Source organism: Rattus norvegicus, chromosome 3 (assembly GCF_036323735.1).
Source record: "Rattus norvegicus strain BN/NHsdMcwi chromosome 3, GRCr8, whole genome shotgun sequence".
Lineage (NCBI taxonomy): Eukaryota > Metazoa > Chordata > Mammalia > Rodentia > Muridae > Rattus > Rattus norvegicus.
The window spans coordinates 186,901,443-186,928,620 of NC_086021.1; the positions used below are offsets into that span (position 1 = coordinate 186,901,443).

At 49.8% G+C, this 27,178-nt stretch overlaps 1 protein-coding gene across 1 annotated transcript in view; it reads left to right on the forward strand.

Moving 5' to 3' along the window:
• The first annotated feature begins 1,320 nt into the window (after window positions 1-1,320).
• Cdh4 (cadherin 4) overlaps window positions 1,321-27,178 on the forward strand; it is a 478,258-nt gene continuing 452,400 nt past the window's right edge. Inside the window, exons 1-2 of the mRNA NM_001419540.1 lie at window positions 1,321-1,564; window positions 3,652-3,763. Of these exons, the coding sequence (NP_001406469.1) occupies window positions 1,508-1,564; window positions 3,652-3,763 (169 nt within the window). The 5' untranslated portion in view covers window positions 1,321-1,507. The remainder of the gene's footprint in view (window positions 1,565-3,651; window positions 3,764-27,178) is intronic.

Sequence of the window (27,178 nt, forward strand, 5' to 3'; positions counted from 1 at the left end):
GTACTCAAGTCTTGCTTTGGTCTGGGCACCTCTCTCTATCTAGAGTGAATGTTTCTTTGTCTCCCCAGAGAAGGCCACACAGTAGAGTCTGAAGATGACCCAGTCAGCTACACCAAGTTAGTGGTGTCCCTCATTCCTTGGCAGGAAAGCATCGGGACAGGCTGTGCATAGGGCCCGGCTGCCACAGGCTTGGTGTTTAGATGCTTGGTGGTACAAGCTAAACCCAGTCTCATACCCCTGGACAGAGTCCACTGTGCACCCTGGGTTGTCCCATACCGGGCTTCCCATGGCTTGAGTGTGAGCCAGTAGACCAGCCAACAGCCTAGGGTGCCATCTATGTCGTGGGGGGTAGGGGGTCTCTCTGTCCACGCTGATTCTGACCTTGGGGCAATTTCATTCACTCTCCTCAAACCAGAACTATTGTATTCTGGACACAGATCCCCTCAGAAGAGAGACAAAGAACATTTGAAAAACATCTGAGCAAACGTTCGTTCCACTTTTCTGTACATTGCTTAGCCAAAGGAAGGATGGGGAAGCCTTCACTCACAGTCCAAGCTGCCCTTATTTTTCCGCGGGAGCGTTATGATGCCTAAAGAAATGCCTGCAGTCAGGGCTGGAAATTGCCCATGCGAAGCAAATGGAGCTAGCCTGCCCAGTGAGCTGACGGCTCCTGACAGCTCTGCCTGCTGGAGTCCCTTCCTTCCGGGGCCTCTGATTTCTTCCTTTCCTTCACAGAAGACCCTAACTACATTTTGGCACATAAACAGGAATGGGCATGGATCCTCCCAAACGTTGGAGGGTAGCCAGAGCCAGGCCCACACTATCAAGGGTCAGCCAGAGCGGGCCAGCTGGAAAATGACCACTCCCCTCTCACTCTCTTCTGACCCCTGAGCTGCTCAGGAGGCTGGAGGCCATCGCAAAGCCCTGTGTCCAAAGATTTAGATGACACGGGGCTGAAGGAAGTGTCTACTCTCCACTGAAGGCTCTGAAAAGAACTTGACCTAAGATCACAGTGTGATCACAAGGAGGGCGCACCACAATCTACAAAAGACATCTAACTTGTTGGGCAGAGACCACAGTCTTTTTCAGTCCACACCGTCTTTGCGCCTAGAAATCAAGTGTCTGGAATTCTTCTCCCCAAACGAGCCTTTAGTTGTCCCGAGGGCCTGAGGCCACAGGGCCAGCTTGCGACCAGGCCAGGCGGCTGAGCGAGTGGGCACGGGAGCGGCTCCTTTAAGGCCCGCGTCAGGCCGGGCCGGAGGGGCGGGGCCTCGGCGGGGCCGCCGCACGGCTTCACCTGCAGTTCCGAGCGCGCGGAACAGAGGCGCGGGCGGCTGCGAGGCCGGCGGACGCACCGGCCGGAGGGAGCGCGCCGCCGGCCCACTTGGCCTGGCTCCCGGAGCCCGGGCGGCGAGCGCGGGGAGCAGCAGGGCGGGCGCGGGCGGAGCATCGCCGCGGCGAGGGAAGCCGGGCACCGGGCGAGCGCCGGGGCGGCGCGGCGGGGACGATGACCAGGGGCTCGGTGCTGCCGCTGCTTCTGCTCGGGCTCTCGGGCGCGCTCCGGGTAAGTTACCGCCTCTCCGTTCGCGGGCGGTCTGGGAACCCGTGGGGCTAGATGCTCTCTCCCGGTCTTCTCAACCCGCCGCCGGCGCTGCGCGAAGCCGCCTGCTATCGGAGCCCGAAGCCGCGGGGCTGAGCGGGCGGGACCCCGGGTGCCATCTCGTTGCCCGATCTGCGCTCCGGGGCCGCCCTCCGTAGTGTAGTACTCGCCTCCACCGCCCGGCAGCCGCGCATCCCGAGTTCCAGTCGCTTGCCGGGGTCGGATCGGCTGCGCGGAGCGCTCGCCCGGGTCCCGTGGGTGCCGCGGAGCTCGGCTGCGGTGGGAGGCGGAGGCGACTAAGGGGCGCGGGGCTGTAGCAGCGGGGTCTGGCAGGTCTTCCCGACTTAGAGGGGTATCGGAAGAAGGGCGTAGCGGGAGCGCAAGGCACTGAGCCCAGGGACTGGAGCTGGACACCCGCGCTGTCTCTGCACGGTCTCTGCGCGGTCCCCAGCCGGCTCTGCCGGTTGACTTCGGCTGGCTGCGGAGCCTCCGCACGGCTCAGCGGCAGCTCCCGCAGCGACCCTGGGCGGAGACCGAGTGGCCCGAACCCCCTCTCGTGGCCGATCGGTCCGGTGGCCTGCTCGCTGCCATGCCGAGGTAATCTCTGCGATGAACCAGGGCTGACGACCGGCTGCTTCCAGGCCACCGGACCATCGCCCTGCGCGGGGAACACGCCCCGGGGGGACAGAAACTTTCCCGGCCGACTTTTGCCTCCCGCGGGCTGCAAGTGCATTTCGGAGCTGCGGTCCCCAAGAATCGGATGCCATTCTGAGCTTGGCCCAGGGAAGATCCCCGACCCGGCCCTCCCTCTCCTAGCCTCCAGGGCCGGGTATCTGAGCCCGAGCTACAGGCTGCAAGCTGCGGGTGGCCTCCCAGCCAAACCCCGGAGGAGCTGTTGCGCGCAGCTGGAGGACTCAGCCGGCAGGGAGGCGCGTTCCGCTCCGGCGGCCCGAGAAGCTGAAACTGCGGGGTGCTGGTTGCGCCCGCGTCTCCTGGAGCTTGCTCACCAGGAATCAGGAGCCTGGTGCGCCTTCTCCTCCTTAGTGGAGTGGATTAGTGGGGACACACGCTATCTCCCTTGGTTCCTGGCAGCTTGGGTGGAACCCCATGCCCATTGCCCATTGCCTTCCCTTCCCTACAGATGTAGACTCCAGAGGAACAGAAAGAAAGCCTTTCTGGTCTGTTAGGGGAGACTTTTCTCTCGACTAGGCTTTAAATGGGGGCTTCAGAATGAGCAAGAATCCAGGACATTGGGTGGGTGAACTTCACACACACACACACACACACACACACACACACACACACACACAGGCACGCACGCACACGCATACAGGAGCACCTTGCCTCCTTGCAGCCTAGTGGCAGAACTGGTCACTCTCCGCTCGCTTGGAAACAGCCCTGGAATCGCTGAATTTGCCAGCTCCCTTTCTTGGAACTCCACCCCTGTGGCCTGCAGAGGGAGGCTTCCTCCTCCTCCTCACCTAGCCTAAAGGCAGAGCTCTGCAGCCTGGAGAGAGGTCTCTCAGCAGAGTTCCCTTGCTCTCCCCAGGCCTGGCTTTGCCTGTGGTTGGGTGAACAGCTGGTGACAAATACCTCCTCCTGTTGCCGCTGCTGCTGCTGCTGCTGCTGCTGCTGCTGCTGCTGCTGCTGCTGCTGCTGCTGCTGCTGCTCTGGCTCTTGTTGTTGTAGCTGCTGCTGCTGCTCTTGTTGCTGTAGCTGCTGCTGCTCACCCCCCTCTCCTGGGCACCTCTGCCTTTCCCCTCAGCCGTTAGCCAGTAAAGGCTCCTCTGGTACTTGGTCTAGGCATCAGCTGGCCCTGTGCTTCCCATAGAAGTAGGTACAGATTTCCAGTTCAGGAAGCTCCCCCAAGCCTGAACCAATACAACCTGAAGTTCCCCCAGAGACCTGAGGATCCCCATACCACCTCTGGGTGGAGATGGTGCTTTATCTGTGCTCCTCAGCAGAGGCTTGTGAGGTGGCCATCACAAATGTAGGTCGGACTAAATTTCCGTGAACTTATATTGGTTTCACAGTCTCCTTTCCATCCCCAGGCCCACCATGAGGATCTTACAGTCAGAGAGGCCTGCAAGGCTGGCTTCTCCGAAGAAGGCTACACTGCGTTGATCTCCCCGAATGTCGTGGAAGGAGAGAAACTACTCAAAGGTAGTGTGGGGTGTGTGAGGGGTGGAGGGGTGAAGCTGAAGGCTTGGCTGGCCTTGGAGCACTGCTCCCTGCAGAGAGATGGCTGTGGAATGGATGAGGTTCCAGTGGGCCAACCGAGAGGCTCTTTGCATGTGGTGAATGATTTGGAAGGCCTGCCTGTCATTTTGGACTGAGGTGAATCATTTCCTGTGCGACAAATGAGGATTTGGGTGGAACACCGTCACCCAGTGCTGTGCAGGGAGACTTCCTCACTGAGTATTTTTATGTATGAAATGCAGGACTCTTAAATTATCCCCACTTTGAAATGCGTGACAAAGCAGACGATGTTGTTGGGAGCTTGGTAAATAAGCCCACAGACGTTCTGCTCACAAACGTGGCATGTGGCTTTCATGGATGCACCTCCAACGTCAGGAAAACCCACGGGAAGCGGCATCCGAGAGCTTCTGGGATGGTGGTGTGAAAGGGGCAGAGGAAGTAGATGGCTGGAAAACTCATTGTGAATCTATCTGTTTTCCTTTTACAGACAAACTAATTAAACCTTTTTGGTTTCATAGAGATAAGAGGCTGGGTTCTGGGGATTCAGAGTCTAGCAGCTCTTGCTCTTGGCCTCAGAAGCCTAGAAGTTTTCATGGAGTCAGGGGAAGTGGGCTTTCAACCAGGTATGAAAAGTGAATTTCCACATTGGCTCCAAAGTCCTAAGGCTGTTGACGCCTCTCCCCCACCCCCACTCCTCCAAGGTTTGGTTCTAAGACACAGAGCGGCCTTCTGTGAAGGTGTGCACGTGGAGGCTCCTCCCTGCACACTGAATGCAGGGACTAGGCACATCCCCCCTGCAGCAATGGTCTGCACCGACTCCAAAGTGCCTGTGAACTCACTTTGATATAAAAATCCCAGACTTGCAGCATTGTGAGGTTTATTCTTTCTTTCCTCTGTGTGTGTGTGTGTGTGTGTGTGTGTGTGTGTGTGTGTGTGTGTGTGCGCGCGCGTGCATGGTTGTATGGTCCTCGGGTATGAACTTCACAGATGACATCGCACTGCAATGCCTGGTTGGTCCTGCCTGCTGGCTATGCCCCGTCCCAGCAGGAATCTTTCAGATTCTCCTTCCTTACTCATTATGTGAATAAAGACAATGGCCAACTTATCATACCTGGTTTTTGTTTTTTTTTACTGTGAAGCAGCAGTCATTGATCATTGCTGATCATAAGAAAGAATGGAAAGAAAGAAAGAAAGAAAGAAAGAAAGAAAGAAAGAGAAAAAGAAAGAGAGAGAGAAAGAAAGGAAAGGAGCACTTTAGGCAGCAGCCGTGGGGTGGTCCTCAGTGAGAAGTTGTGTTCAGGACTCTCCAAGAGCTATGTATGTTTTTTGATATGGACTATGATGAGGGGGGTCACCTTCCCACGTCTAGTGTGGCTCTCCCTGCCATTGCTACATTCTGGACACCCCTACGCTGACCCTGGAACACAAGGCCTCTGGAATCCTAGCAAGCACAAGGAGGTCTTGCCATACCCACTGACTAGGGACTTGTGAGAAAACGCACCATTTGGTAACAAGGAATGCCTGCAACAGATATATAGAAATATCTACATTTTTACAATGCTTCCTAGATCTCACTACCATCATGACCATGTGTGTAGCTCAGCCCTACTGTGTGCTCTGGTCTTGGTTGGCAGGAAGGGTATAGTCCTGGGTTTACTGATGTGCTCTGGGTGGACTTCATACAGCAGGCCTAAACTGTCTTTGCTCATCTGCTTAAGTTCAGTGGAGGGTTATAGCCCTGGCCACTGCACCCTCTGCTCGCTCCCTGTTTTCTTCCTCTTGAGCTTGAGGTATAAGATATCAGGAGCGAGGATGTTTCTACATCTTAGAAATAATTTTGTACCCATGGAGGTGAGAACAGAGGCCTGCAGCACACTCAAGCTAGGACTTGCAGAAACAGCTGGCTATGCACAAAACTTTGCCACTCTGAGAGCACAGTGAGGAAGCCTCTGTCAGGAACAGGCCCAGAGCTCGGAGCTTCTGGTAGGTTCTGTGCTAAATGGATAATGACTACTGATAATTGAGTTATTCCGAGCGAGAGAGCTTAACCTTACTTAATTTGACAAGCAGAGCTTCCCAGTCGTGGTTTTACGGTGAGCACGCCATGAGCTATTACCGGCCACCCAGTGGCTTCCTCCCAATGCCTGAGTCAGCTCACCGGCAGCCCGGACCTCCACATTCTAGCAAGGAGAGATTTGTTACATAGTAATTAACTTGTTTGTGATAAATGGGTGGAGGAAATGTCGTGGCATTTTGTTTTATGTCTAAATGAAAAGCATTTGCATTCTAAAAAAAATCCTGCTAATTAGGCTTAAAATAGTTTTCCCCAACAGGGTAACAAGTGTGTGTATGGCCGCCCTTTGGAGGTTTAGAACCACCAAGGACAGAAGACAGGATGCTCCTTGGGTCCTCACTCTTCCAGGTCTACTTGGCCTTGTATCTTCCTGATGCCTCTGCTGGCAAACACTGAAAGTCATCTGCAGTGCAGCCCTGGCTCTGAGTTTAGAATGGTTTACTTATGGTGGTTGACAGATGCCAATGTCTAAATATGACGGTCAGGTTCTGAGGGCTGTCAAGCAGCCTGCTCCGAACCCTGTGTCAGGCTGGGGCATGTTCGTAAGCCAGCGTCTCTTTCTCTGCTGGGTGAATTATTAATGGTCAACCTGCCCAAGAAGGCTGCGGGGCCAATGTGATGTCACGTGTTGTCTTCCCATAAGAAGGGCAGAGTCTGGTCTACCCTGCCTAATTTCACGGGGGAGAACCCCGCAGGTGGGAAGGTTTAGGTGTCTTGGAGGAGTAAAGGATATGGGAGTTGGTTTTCCTCAGTCTTGGAGAAAAGTGACTCTCAGTCCAGGCCTTGTTTGCTGAGTAGCAGAACGGCTGGGTTGGCTGTCATCCGAGGCAAGTCTGTGCTGAGTTCAAAGAAGTTAGAAAGGAAGGCTTTGCCATGAGTGACTTCATTTAAAGATCTCCTCATGGTCTCCAACGTCTATTAGCCTGGGACAGTCTGTGCAGTGGCCACACCTTCCTTGTCAACCAGCCATGTCTCTTACATAAACCAGGAGGGCTGCAGAGGTAATGGGCCTGTTGCTCAATTCTTTCGCTGTATTTTCTATTCTAAGGCATACTTGGCCAACAGGCTAAGACCTAATTAACAAACCCTTAAATGAACGGGGTTGATTTTACTCACACCACAATGGCGCTGAGCTATTACAGCCAAGGGATTGGGCAGCGGATCAGCGGATCAGACGCCTCATCTACGCCTCATCTCTACTCCTACCACTCTGCTAAACCTGCTACTTTATCACCACGTCACTCTAGACCTGCTGCCACTGTTCTGTGTGTTGACTCTGAGTTCAGGAGGGAAGGAAGAAACAGAAGGCCCCCCTCTGTGTTTTTTTCCTGTCTCAGGAAAGCGTTTTGTTTTGGTTTTTTTTTTTTTCTCTCAGAATTCCTGCAAGAGTTCTCATTGGCTAACACCAGGTCACATGGTGTTCTGAGCTGCACAAAATGCACTGTTATACTTGTTTTAAGTCCGTTGTCTCAGGAAAGGACTGAGGGTTCCCATTTTAGGAAGGAGGGAGGGAAAGATGCCAGGCAGATACCCTTAGTGCCTGGCAGATGCTGCTTTTCCAGGCTAGGGGGTCTGTGCCTGAAGAGGGCAGGCAGGTGGGCGGTGAATCAACCTCTCCCCCCCCCTTCCTTCCTCCCTCTGGTTCTCTTGTAGCCCAGCTTTGCCTCAGACTCATCATGTAGCTGTGAATGACCCTGAACTCTCCCCATCCATTGTCTCCTCTAAGAGTTGAGCATTATGTCTGACCCCTGACCCATATGCTTATGGGAGGACAGCTGGGCAAAGGTCCTGAAAGGCACCTGGGGTCAATCTAAGGTTGAATTCCAGAAAGCACTGTGTTCCAGTGGTGCTGTCTTCCTTTTTTTTTTTTTTAATTTAAGATTTATTTAAATTTTGTGTGTATGTGTTTGCCTGCGTGAATGTGTGTGCACCAGGTGCATGCAGTGCCTATGGAGGCCAGAAGAGGGCATCAGGTTCCCTGGAACTGAAGTGCAGGCTATTACCAGTCACCATGTGGGTCCTGGTTCTGAATCTGGGTCCTCTGCAAGAGCAGCCAGTGTTCTTGTTCCCTGAGCCTCACCAAGCCCTGGTTCCTCACCCCAACCATTCTTTTATAATTTGTCAAGAAATATCTTTCGCCTGTACAGCTTGATGGGACTCAACTCTAAAACCCCAGCGATTCTGGTGGGGCAGAAGGCTTGGGCAGGTGCGAATGAGCTCGCTGCCTGTCCTGTGCTGAGCCTCCTTGGAGAGCTGGGCCAGGCTATAAGGAAACAGCCTGGAGTGGCATCCTTGCTCAACAAGTGACAAAGTGTTGGAACTGCTACAGAGACTGAAACCAAGACATGAATGGATGTCTGGAGCCCTCAGGCTCCATGGCTGCCTGGCCATGGCTCTCCTCACTCAGTCTCTATGGGTGGCTATTTGGCTGACTGTGGGCCTCATTTAAAATGTCTATAGGTTTTTACACCCACAAGCCAACATGGCCTCTTTCTGGTCAGTGGTGTTTAATTAGGTTAGGCTTCTGGGAAGGCTAGATTTTAAAAAAGAATTGTGACAGAGAAAAAAAAAAGACTAACTTGGCCATGCCTGGGTCCTTTCCCCCCTGTCTGGAATATAGACATAGTTCTTGCTGGTCAAGTAGCTTTTCGTGACTATCAGAATGGTGGGGCTGGCCTCACCACGAATCACTCTCGAACCTTGGCAAAGGTGAGACAGGTAAATTGGAGACAGCCCCGTTGACTAAGAGCGCCCCCCAGTGGAGGGGCAGTAGTAGCTGTAGGCACCAGCTGTTAAGCCCCCCTACTTGAGCTGCTGTATCTGGCTCTTCCACCCAGCCTGAGACCTGGCCTCTGCTCCTTTGTGCTTTGGTGTTTCCTGCTGGCACGCTGGTGTGCAGGGAGCATGTACGGCACATCGGGAAATATTTGATATTTAAAACAAACAGCTTCCCCTTCAGGTTCTCAGCCAGCCAAGAACAAAGATACGTTAAATGTGTCAGCACGGGGCCTTCACCCAAGCCTCCAGGAGATACTGGCTCCAGGAGCATCCTTGGCACCCTGTAAGGGCAGAGGCTATGCTGGGTGTCTTCCCTGTACATACAAATTCTTCGCCAACACACGAGTCTTGACAAGAGCAGAAGGCCATGAGACTGAGGGGGACACAGCCCTGGACCCCGAGCTGCCTTGCGTGCTGCTCCGGCCACAGTCAGAGGAAGTTGTCATTAGAACGAGACACCATGCTTCTCTTGGGTGTCGTTCTAGAGGGTCTCCCCAGAATGACCACACTGTCTTTAGGGCCAGTTTCAGCACCAGTCACTGATTTTTTTTTTTTTGACAGTTTTTCTCTAACTAGTGTCTTATACAAAGCTACCATGTAGAATAGGCAGCAGGACTCTGTAGGAGAGAGGGGAGCTGGACTCAGGGAGATGAGAAACAGTGCGTGGTTTACACAGAGAGAGGGTCCTGGCAGCCAAGGAAAAAAGCGCACACACCCCGGTGTTTTTCTACCCGTCCCTCTGTTCCTGTCTGGAAGTGACAGTCTTGGGAGATGGATCACAGGGTCCCACTGCCTATAAGGATATGAAGGCCTAATTGAGGGGCTGTGGCTCTTTACCACACCCCCCTACCATGGACCACAGCTCCCTCCATACTGTCCTCTACCCCCCCCCACTCCCCGTGACAATGCTGATATCAAAAACTGGCATCCTTTGTAGCTTCTAGGGTTAGCACAGCAGTCCCATACAAGGTGTGGGGACACACCAAAGACTCTCTGTCTTTAATCGAACAGTAAAATAAAGGGCCACAAGACATCCGCTTCTGAGTAGCCCTCTGCAGATATCTCAGTGGGTCTGCAAAAGTCTGTTACTAGATCAGGAACTGAGAGTCAGGGTGGCCGATTGGCTGAGTTGCTTTTCTTCCCATTTTCCAGCCCCGTGTTTCTTACCTGCTTCTCATGTCCCTGTGATGTCAGATTCCAGAAATGCGTGTGCACAGTTAGATCCCCCACATGCTCAGAGCCCCTGGCACAGTTGAGGGTGACCAGGAGATGTGCTGACGGTCCCTCTGCTCAGAGACTATGTGCCAGCAGCCCTCCATGGCATTGTTCCCATTCAGACCTAACTCCTTGAACCACTGGACTCGTATCGACAGCTCTGACATTGGAGAGCTGGGGTTCTGAAGTGCCGGTCCCGGGCAGGACTTTCCCCTGGCTTTCAGATTGCTGCACTGGGTGTATAGCACAATAGGATATAGATGAAGGTCTAGCCAGTGCTCGAAGCCTGAACACACTGCTCCCGGCTGGGTTTATGCATACAAGCACTCATTCTTCTAACACGTTGTGACCTCTGGCACCTGGGGCCTGGAGGGAGGCTGACCACAGATTCCTATGAAGGTCATGGGGTTCCACTGCCTGACACATCTCTTGAAGGACCTGCAGACATACAGTCCTCACCTCCCTACATGCGTGTCCTTTCTGTTGGGACGTGGGGTCCTGGCTGGGTGTTGAGCCTCCCTATCCCAGTCTCTCAGTGCGATCTGAAGCATCACAGAGCTCCAAGGTCCAGGATCTTTCTCTGGTTCCTCCAGACCCAGTCCTTGTGAACTTCTGTATGAGGTTCCCCCATGCTGCCTTCTCTAGCAGGGTACAGGATCCGTTTTGACCAGTAGCACTTATATATGTATGTATATGTTTACTTGTATGTGCACGGCGTTGTTTTGCCTGCGTGTACATGTGTGCACCGTCTACATGCCTGGTGCCTGTGAAGGCCAGAAGAGGGTGGCAGGTGCCCTGGATTGGAGTTCTAGATAGATGTGAGCCACCAACTGGGTGCTGGGAATTGGGAGTGGAACCACGGTCCTCTCCAAGAGCGACCCATGCTCTTCCCCACTGAGCCATCTCTCCAGACCGTGACTTTCGTATCAGCTGCCAAGACACTGGAGGAGGTTTTGTTTCTCTTCAGATAGAGTGATTTTTCCAATTCTGCCCTGCTGGGTTTGTACATTTCACTAAAGATCACAACGAACCTCACAAATACAGACTAAACAAACTGCGTGTAATACACAGGCACCTGTGGTGTTTCTTCCTGACCCTTCATGGCCTGAATTTCAGGATGCAAAAATTTTCTGAATTCCCCAAATTTGCAAGTGAATATGGATTGAAAGTGAGGCTGGGTGTCCCTCCCCCTCTCTTTTCCGCCCCCCCCCCCTTTGGAAGTGTGGTTTAGCAAATGGCACAACTAGTCAGGAGGTGAGAGCAAGCGGGCAGGCATTCATCTTTTCCAAGAATGTGCCTATTATTCTGACTTCTTGACGGAGCAATTTTTTCCCTGTGAGTGAATTCCACTATAAAAAAAAAATGCCATGAGCCTAGAGAAGCTTGTGTCTGTGGAGGGTGATAAAGTTCCCCTGGAGTGCCCTCAGGGCATCTGCTTGTTTCTTTATCCCTAGAGGGGCTCTGATCTGTGTTGCAAACCCTGGGTCTGGGCTGCCCTCTTCCTGCACCCTCCAGTACTGTCCACATCAGTATTCTTTTTTTTTCTTTAATTTTTTTAATTGGATACTTTTTATTTACATTTCAAATGTTATTCCCTTTCCCAGTTTCCTGTCTGTAAGCCTCCTATCCCATCCCCATCCCCCTTCTTCTATGAGTGCTCCCCGACCCCAACCACCTCCCTTTCCCGCCTCCCCACCTTGACATTCCCCTACACAGAGGGGCAGATACAGCCTTAGCAGAACCAAGGGTTATCCTCCCATTGGTACCCAACAAGGCCATCCTCTGCAACATATGCAACTGGAGCCATGGGTCAGTCCGTGTGTAGTCTTTGGGTAGTGATTTACTCCCTGGGAGCTCTGGTTGGTTGGTGTTGCCACATCAGTATTCTACTTCAGTCAAGGTGCCATCTTTCTGGTAGCCGGTTACAGCGTGTTTGCGTCTGTGAATTAGCATGTACCTGCATCTTCCTGCTTGCCTCACCGCGGAGAGGTCCGTTCCCCTTTCATGTCATTCTGTGACCTCACTTCTTCCTCAGTACTTTCTTCCCTCGTGGTCTCCCTTCGGCTTTTGCAACCTCTACCCATACACAGGCACGCAGACGCACACACATAGCAATTAAGAGCTGAGATCTGCATGTGAGAGGGAACATAAGGCTTTGCCTTTCTGAAAACTGGCCACCCCACTTAACATAATGATTTCCAAATCCGTCCGTCCTTTTGTGAAATCTTCATGGCTTCGTTTCTCTTTATAGCCAAATAAACCTCCATTGTGCACACACACCGCACTTTCACGATCTGCTCTGTTAACGAACATCTAGGCTGACTTCACCTCCTCGGTATCACGGGCAGAGAAGCAATGGCTCCGGGAGCATCTCTACATTGGATATAGACCCTTGGACGTATGCCCAGCCACAGTATCTCTGGGTCATGCCAGTTCCATTTTTACTTTTCTGGAAAACCTACATCTTATTTCCGAAATTGCCACACCAGTTTGCGCCCCACCATCAGAAAAGAATTCCCCACTTCCTCGCGAGCATTTGTCGTCCTCCATGTTCTTACTCAGGACAGGGGGTGAGTCGGGGCAGATCAGGGTGGTCAGGAGTGCTTTCTGCTCTCCCAGTGGTCACCTGTTAGCATCCTTCCTAGCACCCTTGTTGGGCAGTGTCTTAGCCACTCTTCTGTGAAGGGACGCCGTGCACAAAGGAATAATAGAAAGCACTTAACTGGGGACTCGCTCAGAGCTTCAGAAATTTAGTCCATTCTCACCATGACGGGGAAGATGGTGGCACACGAGCAGGCACTGGAGCTGAGAGCTACGTCCGGATCCGTAGGCAGAGAGAGGCAGACACTGGTCCTGGCTTTCGATTCCGAAACTTTAAGCCCCCACTTCCAGTGGCATATTTCCTCCAACGAGGCCACACCTCCAAATCCTTCCAGCCCTATCAAAGAGTTCCACTCCTTGCTGACTAGGCATTGGACTCTATGAGCCTTGGGGACCATTCTTATTTAAACCACTACAGGCAACTGACAACCGCCTATCCTGAGGGCATCAACCCCATACATGCATATACAACATACACATACGTATGTAAAAATAAACAAAAACTTTAAAGAGAACAGGGGATTGTAGTTATAGCTCCCGGGGAAAGCATTTGACCAGCCTTTGCAAAGCCCCAGGCTCCCTCACCACCACCACAAACTTACGCAGAACAAGGCCCTTGGCTATCTGTGACTAAGCTATTCCCCCAAAGGCCATTTCCTTCCAATGCCCCCTCAGGGGTCAAGGGTGGGGAGACATCCGGTGTCTAGAGGATGTGTCTTGTGCCTGTGTCTCCTTGTGTGATTCTGCTTCGGTACCCACAGATTTCAGGTGGTGCTAAGGGATGGCTCAGGTCGCAGGCCACTGACTTAGGCTCTGTAGATCCCCCCCACCACCACGGTTTACAGATTACACTGTCCTTATGGTAAGACAGTTTGCATAGATGTGGAGTTTAGCAGCCAACAGTTCTGAGTGTCGGGAGGTGGCCATGGGCTTCAGTGGGCTGAAATGACGGTGACAGACCGCCTCCTCCTGAGGGATCGTGGGAGAATTTTCCTGTTTACAGTAGCCATTGTTTCCCTCCATTCCCAGCCAGGAGGCACCATACCTGATCCAGGCAGGCTTCACTGTGCTCTGCCTCTCATCCGATTTAAGACAGTCTGTGATGGCAGTGGCTCTCTACACAATCCATGATCTTCCAAAGTCTTCAGTGTAGCCAAGAGCTTCCCTCTTATCTCAGCATACCCTGTGCAGAGGGCTAGGACACAACAGCCACTTCTGGGAGTCTCCCCGGCTGCCACCTATGAGGACTTGCTGAGCTCCCTGCACCCAGCAGTATTTCGAGTCAGCCTGCCTATGGGGGAAACTGAGGCGGTGAGCCACCACTGCCAGAGAGTGTTCCGTGAAAAGGTAGCTTCAGCCTTTTACAACTGCCTACCCACACACTGCCCTGCACACCCACACAATGCAGTCTTCTGCTTTGCCCAGTGTCCATAATTCAGACTCAGAAGGACAGCTGCATCCCAGTAGCCAGCTGAGAGGAGGCCGGTCATGGGAATGTCTGAAGGCAGACCCTGCCAAACAGCTACAGGACTTCCCATCCGACTGCTTTAACTTGGCCTCCTTCCCTCCTTCGTATTCACTTGTGTTTCCTTACTGACAGTGTGTGGGGATTTAGGGAGGATTAAGGTAAGCCTTAAGAGACAGATGAATATCCACAGGCACTCCAGGGATGCCTGTACCTTGCTAACAGATGATCCTTGTGGAGCTTGGGTGCTTCCTGTCTAGAAGAGTGGTACAGACCAGCCACAGGCGTGTGAGGTATACTTGTCCTCCCTTCTGCCCTCAGAGGGTGCCTGTTCCACTTGAAACTTCCAGCCCTAGAATGTGGGCATTGTGTTTGTCCTGGGTGTGGATCCCTCTCCTGGTGTCTCTGAACACACCAAGGCTTCCTTCCTGGTTGTTCCAGGAGCCTGGAGGAAATACAGCCACCACCGCCTCAGGTACCCGATCAGAAGAAGCGCTGGTCTCTCGTTTGTGCTACCCAAACATGAGTGTGTCTGACACTGGTCGGAGTGACTGTTCTTATCGAGGTGACCATGTACCTGACACAGTCTATCTTGATAGAGGAAGGAATCGTTTTGATTCACAGGGAATGCAGTCTGACATCATGATGGCATGGGTCGCTTGGTCCATAGTTGCCGATCAAGTAGAGACAGAAGACTGCCAGTGCTCAGCTAACTTTCTCCCACTTTCCCTCATTACTAAAGACCCAGATCATGAGATAAATCTACCCATACTCGGGGTGTGCTTTACCCTCGCATTTAACACTCTGGAAATTCCTCTACAGGCACATCCACAGGCGAACCTCATGAATGGCCCCACATGTTTTATAACCCAACCAAGTAGGCAATCAAAATTAACCTCCATGGGCCCACCCCTTTGTCAACCTGACACCCAAATATATTACTTTATAAAATAACAATCCATCTCTGGTTCCCACAGGCCATTAGGTGTCTCATACCAGAAGTCTAAAACACCACGGTCTTTCTTAGAACTTTTAACAGCCTGAAAATGCCGTCTAAAGTCTTTTGAGAATCAAGCTGATCTCTTAGCTGTGGACTACTATAAATTAAACAAACAAAGACAAACGCTAATTCACCCGTTTCTAACACATGCACAGAGTAAACATTTCCATTCTAAAAGGGCAGATGAGAAACTAGCAAGGAAGGGGGGGGCAAAGTGAGACGGAGACACAGCAGGGAAAACACCATGTCATGCAGCTCCATGTCGGGCATCTGGAGAGCTTGGTGATCAGCTGGGTGCCAGCAGACTTGAAAGCCCCATTCCTCCACTTTTGACACATTTGGCACACATAGCTGCTGCTGTTGCTGCTGCTGCTTCTTCTTCTTCTTCTTCTTCTTCTTCTTCTTCTTCTTCTTCTTCTTCTTCTTCTGCTTCTGCTTCTGCTTCTGCTTCTGCTTCTGCTTCTGCTTCTGCTTCTGCTTCTGCTTCTGCTTCTGCTTCTGCTTCTGCTTCTGCTTCTGCTTCTGCTTCTGCTTCTGCTTCTGCTTCTGCTTTTTCTGCTGCTTCTTCTTCTTCTTCTTCTTCTTCTTCTTCTTCTTCTTCTTCTTCTTCTTCTTCTTCTTCTTCTTCTTCTTCTCTTCCTTCTCCTTCTCCTCCTCCTCCTCCTCCTCCTTCTCCTCCTCCTCCTCCTTCTCCTCCTCCTCCTCCTTCTTCTTTTTCTTCTTCTGGGGGAGCTGGATTCAGTCCCCACCTGCAGCTTTCGTCCTCGGACATCTCGCGGTCCTCAAATTTCTACCATGGTTATTGCAACTGTCACAGATTTGTATAATGCCCTCCCATGGCCTTGCTGTGGGGAACTCAGCCCTGTCACATGTTGCCTGAAGCCAGCGGCTTTCTGGAACATTGGTGCAAGCCTCCATGACCCTCTAACCCTTACATTCTGAATGTCTGCACACCAATGCCATGTAAATGGTGCTGTTACATTCTGCTGCCAGCCCTCTCTAGTCCCAGAGCTGTAGTGGCCCCCATGTGCCTTCTTGGCTGAGCGTGGGAAAACACCGCTCTAGGCTATTAGTTGCCTTTAAGCAGGGAGCCCTTCGACTGATTCACACTCCAGGATCTCTACTTTTAAACTTAGTCACATCTTCACAAGCTGGAGCCCTTGATGGATGGAAGGTAGCATTGAAGATGCCTTCTCTCGTATTGCAGTACAAAGTGAGAAGTATTCGTCTTAGGTGTGAAGGGTGCTTACATGTGTTGGACTGTGGGTTGTCCACATAAATGTTCTGGCAGAAAGAGTAGAGGGGGCTGAAGGTGTGGGGAGACTGGAAGTCAGAAATAGGTGTCTTCCTCAATCAGGAGCCATTATTTTTAAATATTAATTAATTAATTAATTAATTCCTTTGGCACTCTTTCCCAAGCTATCTCAGAACTCACTATGTAGACCGAACTGGCCTGGAACTCACAGAGATCCTCCTGCTTCTGCCTCCCTAGTACTGTAATCAAGGGTGTGCACTTTCCCACCCAGCAAACGTGTGGACTACTTTTCTCACTGATAAACACTTCAAAAAGTTTCTGAGGCAGGGTCTCACTGTTTATCCCTGACGGGCCTGGAAGTTGGCATGTAGACCAGGTTGGCATTGAACTCACAGAGATCTGACCCTGTGTCCTCAGTGCGGGGGTTAAAGGTGTCTGCTCCCTATCATATTTTTGTGCTGCCGAGCCAGCTTTGCTGTAGGTGCTGAGGGTCTCAACTGAGGTCCTCAGGCTCGTAAGGCAAGCACCTCTCTGAGGAACCATCTACCCATCTCTGAAAGGTTTCTTTTAGGGCACACTAATCTTATTAATGACGACAATTGCCTCGTCCACACCCACCGTGGTTGTACCTTTGAATTTGCTCTCACTCTCTTCCTCTCAAAACTGAACAGTTTCCCCTCTCATGTCTCTTTACCGCTGTACCTCTGACCAAGAGCAGCGAGCTGTAGCTGCACCATGTTTCCTCTGACAGTCTCAGCTATTGCTTTCCAGTCTAGTCTCACTCAACATATGAGGTGTGGGCAAATATAACTAGATTCTGTGGCGGAATGACCTCTAGCCTGGTCCAGCCTGTCCTTTCCCGTTGGCTTCTCCTAGCAGGCTATTCTTCCAAACTCACCGCAAAGGACCACCAAGCTCTGCGCATACAGACATCTGTGACTTCTCTAGCCCACAGCTCCACATTTTCCAAAATTCCTTCCACAAACCAGTTTGGAAGGACGATGGCCATTTGGTCAAGATACCCAACTTGTTGACCTCTATTGTTTCTGAGTGGCTTGCTTTTCTCATCATTGGAACCAAGTTCCCAACAAAACGCAACTTAAAAGGAAAGTTTTGTCTTGGTCACTGTCAAAGGAATGTAATCTACTGTGAAGGGGGAGGCTTGGGACAGGGGCAGAGGCTGGGGACAGCCAGAGTTCAGCTACCATTTTCTTTTTCTCCTTTGTATTGGACTCAGAACCCCAGCTCTTTGGTTTTCTGCCCACATGTAGGATGGAGCTTCCTTCCTCGTCAGAGCCTATCTGGAAACACACCTCAAAGACACACCTAGAAGTGCCTCCTAGGTGATTTCAAATCCTGTTAGGTTGACAGTTGTCTCAGGGATTTAATGCTGTGAACAGACACCATGACCAGTGCAAGTCTTATAAAGGACAGCATTTAATTGGGGCTGGCTTTATACGTTCAGATGTTCAGTCCATTATCATCAAGCTGGAAGCATGGCAGGCCTGGTGCAGGAGGAGCTGAGAGTTCTACATCACCATCTGAAGGCTGCTAGTGAAAGACTGACCTCCATGAAGCTAGGGTAACTGTCTTAAAGCCCACACCCACAGTGACACTCCTACTCCAACGAGGCCACCCCTACTCCAACAGGGATACACCTTCTGCCACTCCCTGTACCGAGCATATACAAACCATCACAACATAAAGGTGGATCACCACGCCATTTCTGCCGGCAAACCTGAAAATCTGACAGGGAACCTCAGAACAAGCCAAACCAAAACTGCCGTAGGACTCGGAGAGCATTTGGCTACGAAAGGGTTACTTAGATGACCCAGTCTTGATTTCCCAATCCGAAAATCAGAGGTTTATAATGTTCAGCTCTGGGACCTGCCTGGCTGCTGGTGCTCACTTAACTAGCTTGGCCTCTGAGTCCAATCCCAGACCTTCTACAGGGAAATGGAGAGAGGGCCCTGGAGTGGACCGTCTGCTGGTAACCTGTGATACTGTATAGAGACAAGGTCTTTGCAGGCGTATTTAGGAATCTCAACATGATGTCATCGCAGGCGTGGTGGTTTGAATAAGAGTGACGCCCCCCCCCATAGGCTCGTATATTTGAATGTTCAGTCACCAGACAGTGGAACTGTTTGGTAGAATTAGAAGGATTAAGACTTGTGGCCTTGTTGAAGGAAATGTATCACTGGAAACAGGCTTTGAGGTTTCAATAGTTCATTCTAGGGCCAGTTTCTCTCTCTCTCTCTCCCTCTCTCTCTCTCTCTCTCTCTCTCTCTCTCCCTCCCTCCCTCCCTCCCTTCCTCCCTCCCTCCCTCCCCCTCTTGCTGTCCCTTTCCTTCCTCCCTCCCTCCCTCCCTTTCTCCCTCCCTCCCTCCCCCTCTTGCTGTCCCTTTCCTCCCTCCCTCCCTCCCTCCCCCTCTTGCTGTCCCTTTCCTCCCTCCCTCCCTCCCCCTCTTGCTGTCCCTTTCCTCCCTCCCTCCCTCCCTCTCTCCCTCCCTCCCTCCCTCCCTCCCCCTCTTGCTGTCCCTTTCCTCCCTCCCTCCCTCCCTCTCTCCCTCCCTCCCTCCCCCTCTTGCTGTCCCTTTCCTCCCTCCCTCCCTCCCCCTCTTGCTGTCCCTTTCCTCCCTCCCTCCCTCCCTCTCTCCCTCCCTCCCCCTCTTGCTGTCCCTTTCCTCCCTCCCTCCCTCTCTCCCTCCCTCCCCCTCTTGCTGTCCCTTTCCTCCCTCCCTCCCTCCCCCTCTTGCTGTCCCTTTCCTCCCTCCCTCCCTCCCTCTCTCCCTCCCTCCCCCTCTTGCTGTCCCTTTCCTCCCTCCCTCCCTCCCCCTCTTGCTGTCCCTTTCCTCCCTCCCTCCCTCCCTCTCTCTTTGCAGATCAGGAAGTAGTTCTCCATTACTTCTCTAGCACCCTGTCTGCCACTTTCTCCTACATGTGATGATGTACCAACCCTTGAAACTGTAGGCCAGCCCAACTGAATGCTCTCTTAAAAACAAAAGGTGCCACAGTCATGATGTCTCTTCACGGCACCAGAACAGGGGCTGAGACACCAGTTAGCTGAGCATGCCCTACATCCAATCATTTTCATTAATAGGGACACAGAGGAGGCCGTGTGGGGACTCAACCAGAGATTACAGCAATTAGTCAGAGACCGAGGTCCTCCCTGGAACTTCCAGGGGGCTGTGGCCCCACCCACTCCTCTGTGACTGCCCTCAGGCCTGCAGCAACCAAAGCTTCTCGTGTTGTGCTACCAAGTGCTTGCTCATTCACTGCATTGCCAATGGGAGCCAACCCACCCACCGGCCTGGAAATCCTAGGAGTGTGGCCTGGAATCCCCTGGTAGTCTGTCTCCCCAGGAATCTGATGTTCATGAAGGTTGGAGGGCTTTCCAAGGGTCAGCATGCCCTGTGAGCGCCCATGTTACCCAGCGAGACATCTCACTGTAACCAGTGTGCTTAAGCATCGTGTGTTGGGTGGCTAAGACGGTGTCCCTCATTTCCATCTTCCTAGAACAACCCAGAAACTTCTTAGTCTCAGAATATCACCTTGTACATTGTAGAGTGCTGTGTGGTGTTAAACAATCTCATTACAATTAAAACATGAGAATTGGGCTTGCAATTCGCTCGGTAGTTAGGAGCACACACTGTCCCTGCAGAGAACCTGAGTTCAGTTCCCAGTCCCCACATTGAGTACCTCATAAGTGCCTTTAATTCTAGCTTCAGGGGACCAGATGCCTCTGCTGTCCACAGATACCTACATCCAAGTATGTGTATGTGTATTTATATATGTGTGTATATGTATGTATGTGTGTATATGTGTATATATGCATGTGTGTATAGGTGTGTATATATGTATATTTGTATATGTGTGTATATATGTATATATGTGTGTATATATGTGTTTATATGTATATGTATATGTGGGTATATTGTGTGTGAGTACATGTGTGTGTAGATGTATGTGTATATATGTGTGTATATGTGCATGTAGGTGTGTGTGTGTGTGTGTGTGTGCGTGTGCGCATGTGTGTGTATCCCCTGCCTATCCTCCTCTTCTGTCAAATGGGACTTACGGAATATGGGTCACAACAGATCTTTAAAATAGATATCTTATGAGTAGTTTGTTAATCTAAGGACTCTATTTGGGGATGGACTGCTTGACAGAAGCAAAGCACACTTCCTCTGCTGCTGACACATGGAGGGAGGCATACAGGAGTAAGTATTTATAAAACAGGCCTCTTTACTCTCCAAAGTACTCTACTGTGGAGATGGAGAAAGCCTTGCCTCTGGCCATAGGTGGTTTTTTTTTTTTTTTCAGGTCACAGCACCTGTTCTCTGGCTGTCTAGATACTCTGCCAGACCAGAGGTAGAACCTTAGCACAGTGGCTGTAGGAAACAATGGCACAGGTGGTTCTGTGGGCTGCACACACCCATCATCATCACCCCTAGTGTCATGGTGGATCTTCATGCCATCCAGGTCTTACCTCACCACCAGGTGTGGTGGCTGTGGTCAAGTGGACAGGGCAGGAAGAGCCCACTGCTGAAATCAGAGCCAGGAGCAGTGGACAGGGCAGGAGGAGCCAACTGGTGAGGTCAGAGCCAGGAGTAGTGGGCAGGGCAGGAAGGACTGACTAGTAAGGTCAAGGCCAGGTATGCAGGACCTTGTCTTATTGCCTTTTGCTAGAACTCAGCTTGGCATGAAGGCATAAGATTGCCTGCACTGTCCCTAGCCTCAGAACCAGGCTGTGCCCTGCCTGGAGACTGTGCTTCAGAGTCTGAACTACTCTAGGGTTCTGGTCCTATTTACTGGCCATGTCTGAAAGTTCTGTGGACCTTCTATGGGATAGGGTAGCAGAGCCCTTTCCCTGGTTGGGTTTAAGGTTGTGCCAGGCACTTCCTGCTGGTGTGTTGCTATGTTCCTGTCCCATGGAAACACAGAGCTATACAGAATAGTCATTGTCACCATAGCTTGTGCAAATGCACCATGACCACCTAGGGAGTAAACACAGCCGGACTCCACCCTTCCTCCCTGTCTTCCAGGGTCCTGTCATCTCCTTTCCCGTCTTGGTCTCAGCTCCAGTCTTTGGTGCTGCTAAAAGAATTAGGCCCCAAAGACTTCCAAAACGTTCCCAAAGAATTCATCTCATTCCTGGCTAAGGAGAGGACACTCAGGAACTGGGTGCCCTTCCCTTCCATCCTTCCCAATTGTCTGTGGAGGACCCCAAGCTCCTACAACAAGCCCATTCTGAAACCTTGGCTCTGCATTTGGGGGCAGGTGCCTCCTGAGATGAGCATTGGACCCATACCAGGAGCTCTGTGCCTTTCTTGGAAGACTTTTCTCATTAAAACTTTACGTTCTCACCTGTGGCTAGAGACCTTTTGGGCAAATGTGTGTTTTTAAAACCGAGTTATGGAGTGATTTGTTTAAAGCCTCACAGGATTGAGGGCAGGAAAGATGTGTGAGCGTCAGCTGCTCACTCTCCTTGTTTATCAGCACTGGGATCCCCAAAATGTTCTGTTACAGTCAATGCAGTGGATGCATAAACACTCAGGAGCTTGTGGGGTTGGAAAAAACTTACTATAGAGCTAGTCCTACTGTGGGACCCTTGCTGTTAGCCCCACTGTGAGCCCCTGACAGTTTAAAATAGATTTTTTCAGTTCTTACCTTATCTTTTCTTATCTCCTTCCCAGTTAACAAAGAAGGGATTATGACGCTTGCCTTATCTGGGTCTTATATTTTAAGATAAACAGCTCAGTGTGGGACTGAGGCCACTGCAGGGATGAGGGGTATAAACTTGTAATCAGAAGTCTGATAAAATTACAGAAGTTATGTTCTTCTCGAGGAGAGAAAGGAGGTTTCAATGACTTTTTCCCCCTTCTTAAAGGAACTACACAGCTTAAGGGATTGGTCCCCTCAGGAGTGTAGGATAGACTTCCATGTCGGAGAGAATGTAGGCACATGCTTGAAAGGTTAATGGGTGGTAAACACCAATTTTCTACAATCCTGGTTAATAAAAATACCTTACAAGACATAAAGTGTCACACAGCCAGAATTACGGAGAGTTCAAAATCCATTTGGAAGCTTTGCATCCTTTGAGATTGGTTCATCAAGCATCAAGCATCATTTCTTCATGGTGGAGGCCTGGCACCCCTAGGGGAAGGTACCCATCTTTCTATATCGGGATCTGAATGTGTATCTGGAGAAATTTAACACAATCCCTGGGTCTCTGGTCCTAAATCCTGAACCTGCATCCTATTGTGGTGGATCTGGCCACCATAATTCACCCAGACTGTCTCCAGATGTCTCTGGTGAGCACCCCCTCCAACACACACCACCACCACCACCACCACCATGGGAAGGTGTTGTTAAAAATCATAGTATCATATTAATCTTAGCATATTTCAGTTTTTCCTTTTTTTTCTTTTCTTTTTTTTCAGAGCAGGGGACCGAACCCAGGGCCTTGTGCTTGCTAGACAAGCGCTCTACCACTGAGCTAAATCCCCAACCCCATCAGTTTTTCAATGTGATGGTAGTAAGAGACTATTGCTGTATCGTACATCAAACAGAAAGGAGTTATTTGGATTGTAACTTCTATACAGACATTCTTAAACTTTCTGGAATATGTGTCCGTATCTGTGTGTGTGTATGAGTGTGTGTGCATGCATGTGTATGCATGTGTGAACACATGTTTGTGCACATGCATGTATATGTGCACATATGTGCATATGTGTATGTACACATGTGTGCATATGTGTGTGGGCATGTATATGTATGTGAGTGTGTGTGTACACATATATGTCTGAATGTATGTGAGTCTGTGAATATGTGTGTATGTTGAACATGTGTGTGCACATGTATGTCCGTGTACATATGTGCATATGTGCATGTGTGTGGACATGTTATGTATGTCTGAGAGGGTATGTTTACACATATATGTGTGAGTGTATGTAAGTCTGTGAATGTGTCTGTGAGTGTGTGTGTGTGTGTGTGTACAGAGGTCAGAAGACAGATCTACATTTATGTAGGTTCTGGGCATTGGATTCAGGCTTGCCTGTCAAGTTCCTTTACTCAACTGGCTTATCTTGCCATCTTAAGATTTTAAAGGGAAAGACAGGGAATGGGAGATTCAGAGTCCTTTGCCTGAGTACTTCTACCTTCGTCTCCCTGACTTGTTGGTTTTAATACAGCTTCAATTCTGAGTAGTCAGAGGAAAGGCCTTTGCATCTTGAGGCTGTACAAAGAGCCCAGCTAAAAATTAATTGCTCTCTGTGCTAATTTCCTAGAACCCTTTGGGTCCAGTATCTTCTGCTATATTAAATCGAGCCCATTGACAACAGAGTTCTCTCTAAGTGATGGAAGATGGCCTCTGCATCCAGCCAGCTGAATCAGCGTAACCGGCAGGCCAGTGGGCTGTCTTTGTAATTTCTTTGTGAGCAGGATTAAATTACCCTGCAGGCTGGCATGGAGCCACAGGCCCTGGCTTTGCTGTCTTGGAATATGAGGATCCAGGCCAGAAGTACACGTGTCTGTATTTAAATTCTGACAGTCTCCTGTGCTTACCTAATGTTGCATCTATGGCTCTGGACCTCCACCCTCTCATGCTACTCAAGGCTGTGTGGGCATAAAATATTAATTAGATTTTTCAGCACTATCAAACTGGATGCCGTGCCTTTCCTTGGATAAGAGTAAAGGTGCCACTAATGGGGTGGTTCTGTCACAACTTGGGGGAATTCTAATGTTGCCCTGTCATAACTGAAAAGGAAGTATGAGGAATATCCCTATCTGTGCCAAGGCTTACTTTTGTGTATGGGGTGGGACATAAGACTGAACCATTTTTGTTTGTATGTACTGTGCTCAAATAAGGCATCCCATCTGAGGGAGCGCATAGGCCAGCTACCAGTTGGGCTCAGCACCAGAACTGGTGCTGGGGAATAGCCAGAAAGAGGAGGATGAACTAGGCTTCTTCTTTATTCCCCCTAAAATTGTGTCACTAATGGCGTTTCCTGTCTTTACAAAAGAAACATTAAGAAGAGCCCTTTGCACTCAGAGCCTCTGACTCCTTCACATCCCTGGGGCCCCAACCTGCTGGCACTCAGGATTTTCAGAAACTTGTTTCATGGTTGTATTCTAAAAAGAGGAATCTGGAAGGATATCATTCTCTGAGGTGCATGTGTAAAGTCCCCAGCAGTTCCTCAAGGTTGCAATTCAAGGAGGCATAAATTAATCACTTCTTCTAGCCCCAGGAGAGCCAAGGAGTTGCTCCCAAGATAAAAAAAAAAAAAAGCTGCAGTCACCTTCTGTGTACTGGTTCTTCCCCACCAGGCAGGAAGTCTCCATGTTTCACCAGGAAGGCCCCCTACACAGTTACTGAAGGGTTCTTAATGTAGCCCCCTTATCAGGTTTTAAGTAATATTGTTTCCTTTTGTTTAAATGCCAACTGGGTCAAACATTTGTCATTGAAAAACAGTGTGTTGAATGAATGCATTGTTTATTGTAGATGTCCTCTCCTCCCCCCTCCCTCCAGGAATGGTAAACTAAGAATAGTGCGGCTCAGGACCCTTGTCTGTGTGTTGCGAATGGAATCCTTGTTCTGAACATCAGTAGGATGGAAGATAAAGCCTTATCTATTTATTTCCTAACATATTGCACCGCTAATCTCAACTGCAGCTCTCTGTGGAACTGCTCTTGGTGAGACTGTGGCCTCTCTTCAGGAAGTTATTTGATTTTTGATGTAAGAAAAAGGATTAATACGGATGGATTTTGATAAGGCCAGCTGTTTGGCATGGCTCTGATACTCTCATCCATCTGTATCGCTGACAGTTGGTTCGTTATGTTGGAGCACTGCAGAGTGGCGATACAGACATGCAGAGATAATTGTAGTTTTGCTATTTAAAAAAAATAAATGTAGTGCTTTACGGTGTTAAAATGATAACCTGTTTAGGGAAAGTCTCAGCGCCTGTCTCTTGGCAAAAAAAAAGCCTCTTCTAGCAGCTTGACTTGGATCCTATTAATCTATTTTTATTTTCCTGAGTATAATTTAAAGTCTCATTGCCGTTTGAACTCCTAAGCTAGAGAGGAAGGGCAGAGTGCCTCTGTGTACTTTAGAGATAAATGCACATACAGAGGTTTCATGCCTTATCTTTGCAGTGACCTCAGGCTTTGACCTCAGACACACATTTCTAGACTTGTGACAAGTGGCTTGACCTGTGGTAAAGCATTTTTGATCAGGGGGCTCTTCTTGGTGATTTCTTTACATTGGGAGAAGGAAGGTTGAGGAGGCCATTTGACCAGTGAGTAAATGTCCTTCCATTTTTTTTTCTTCTAACTTTATACTCCCTCTTGAAGTAAGTGCCATGCCCAGGAAGCACACAGTCTTCAGAGGCTGGTGTCCCATGATTCTCTTGCAGGAAATACTAACTCCTTTATTCCAAAGCCAATTGTTTTAATGTAATGAATATTCTTGGAGGTTCCTGTGTCTCTGCATAATAGAGACTAGACCTGCAGTTTTATAACAGTGACTCCAGGATAGCCTCTGTGGTACAGGAACTATTGGAAAGGAGATGGAGGATTAGCAAGGTGCATAATTTTTACTAATACATATTATTCATTTTTTTGTTTGGTTTAGGACTTTGCTGAATAGATGCCCAGCAGTATTGGGATTTCTGGATATCAAAGGAGTTGTAGCCATTTGCCTCCTTCAAACCTAAAAGTCCCAGAGTTGCTTAGACTCTCTAAAATCCCACAAATTAAGACCCAGATGCTGTCCTCCAGGACTTTCCTTCAGCATTTCCACAGCCTTGCCCTTTTTCCCTGGGCCATGCCCACTCCCCTCTGGACACTAGCCCCTTACTGCCTGATGAGATAGCAAGAATTGCCACTTCTTCCCTGTACTATTCCTTTGTTGTTTTCGTTTAAAAGATTATTTCTTTCCTTGTATTTTTCTCATATGAATGTTTTTTCTGCATATATGTATACACACTATGCATATGCATGGTAGCCATAGAAGCAAGAAGAGGGCATGGGACTCCCTAGAACTGTAGTTAAAAACAGTTGTAAACTATCATGTGTATGCTAAGAACCTAAACTAGTTCATCTACAAAAGAGTGCTCTTAGCCATTCAGCCATCTCTCCAGCCCCTGTTCCATTGTGTTCTTTCCCTGTGTGTGTAGACACCTTCAGGGGATCCTAACTTGCATGCCATTTTTTAGGGGGGGATGCTCTATCTTGCTGACTTCTCTTCCCAACTGCCTAAAGTAAGTCAACATATTTCAACCACTATTTTCTTATGGCCTTACTAAATGTGTAATGCTACAATGTTAACTGTGCTCTATTTCATGCTCTAAAACTCAAATCTTTATATTGTTTCACATGTGTATGTGTGCATATATACATGTATGTGGGAAACAGCTATGGAACTGAGGAGTGTATGGTGGTGGTGGTCACGGTGGTGGTGGTGGTGGTGTGTGTGTGTGTGTGTGTGTGTGTGTGTGTGTGTGTGTGTGTGCATGTGTGTGTGTATGTGTTTCATGGAGCCATAAACATAGACAAATGTTACATTGTACTCAAATATACCTAAGCCATCTTCCCATGAAGGAATCTTTGTAAGGATGTAGACAAGACAAGCTCTTCCCACCTTCAGGAATGGAGAGAGACTGAACCTACAAGTAGGAAGATATGAAAGCATGATAACTGAAGAACATTAGACATAAAGCTGGAGTATTTCACATTTTGCACTGGTATATTAGGGTTTACTCAGTTTATTTATCAAGCTATTATCAAAGTAAAGGAAGGCTAGTGGGTCTTCATCTAATGAAATTGCACCATTGTGGACTATGCTACCTTCAGTTATCCAATGCATAATTGGATAACAATGGCAGTGATTACATTGAGAGCCTCAGACTGGACAGACCCTTCCTCTGTGCACCTTTCACACATGGCTGCTTATCCTAAGGAAGCAGGGAAAGGGTTGAGTCTCAGGCTCTGGT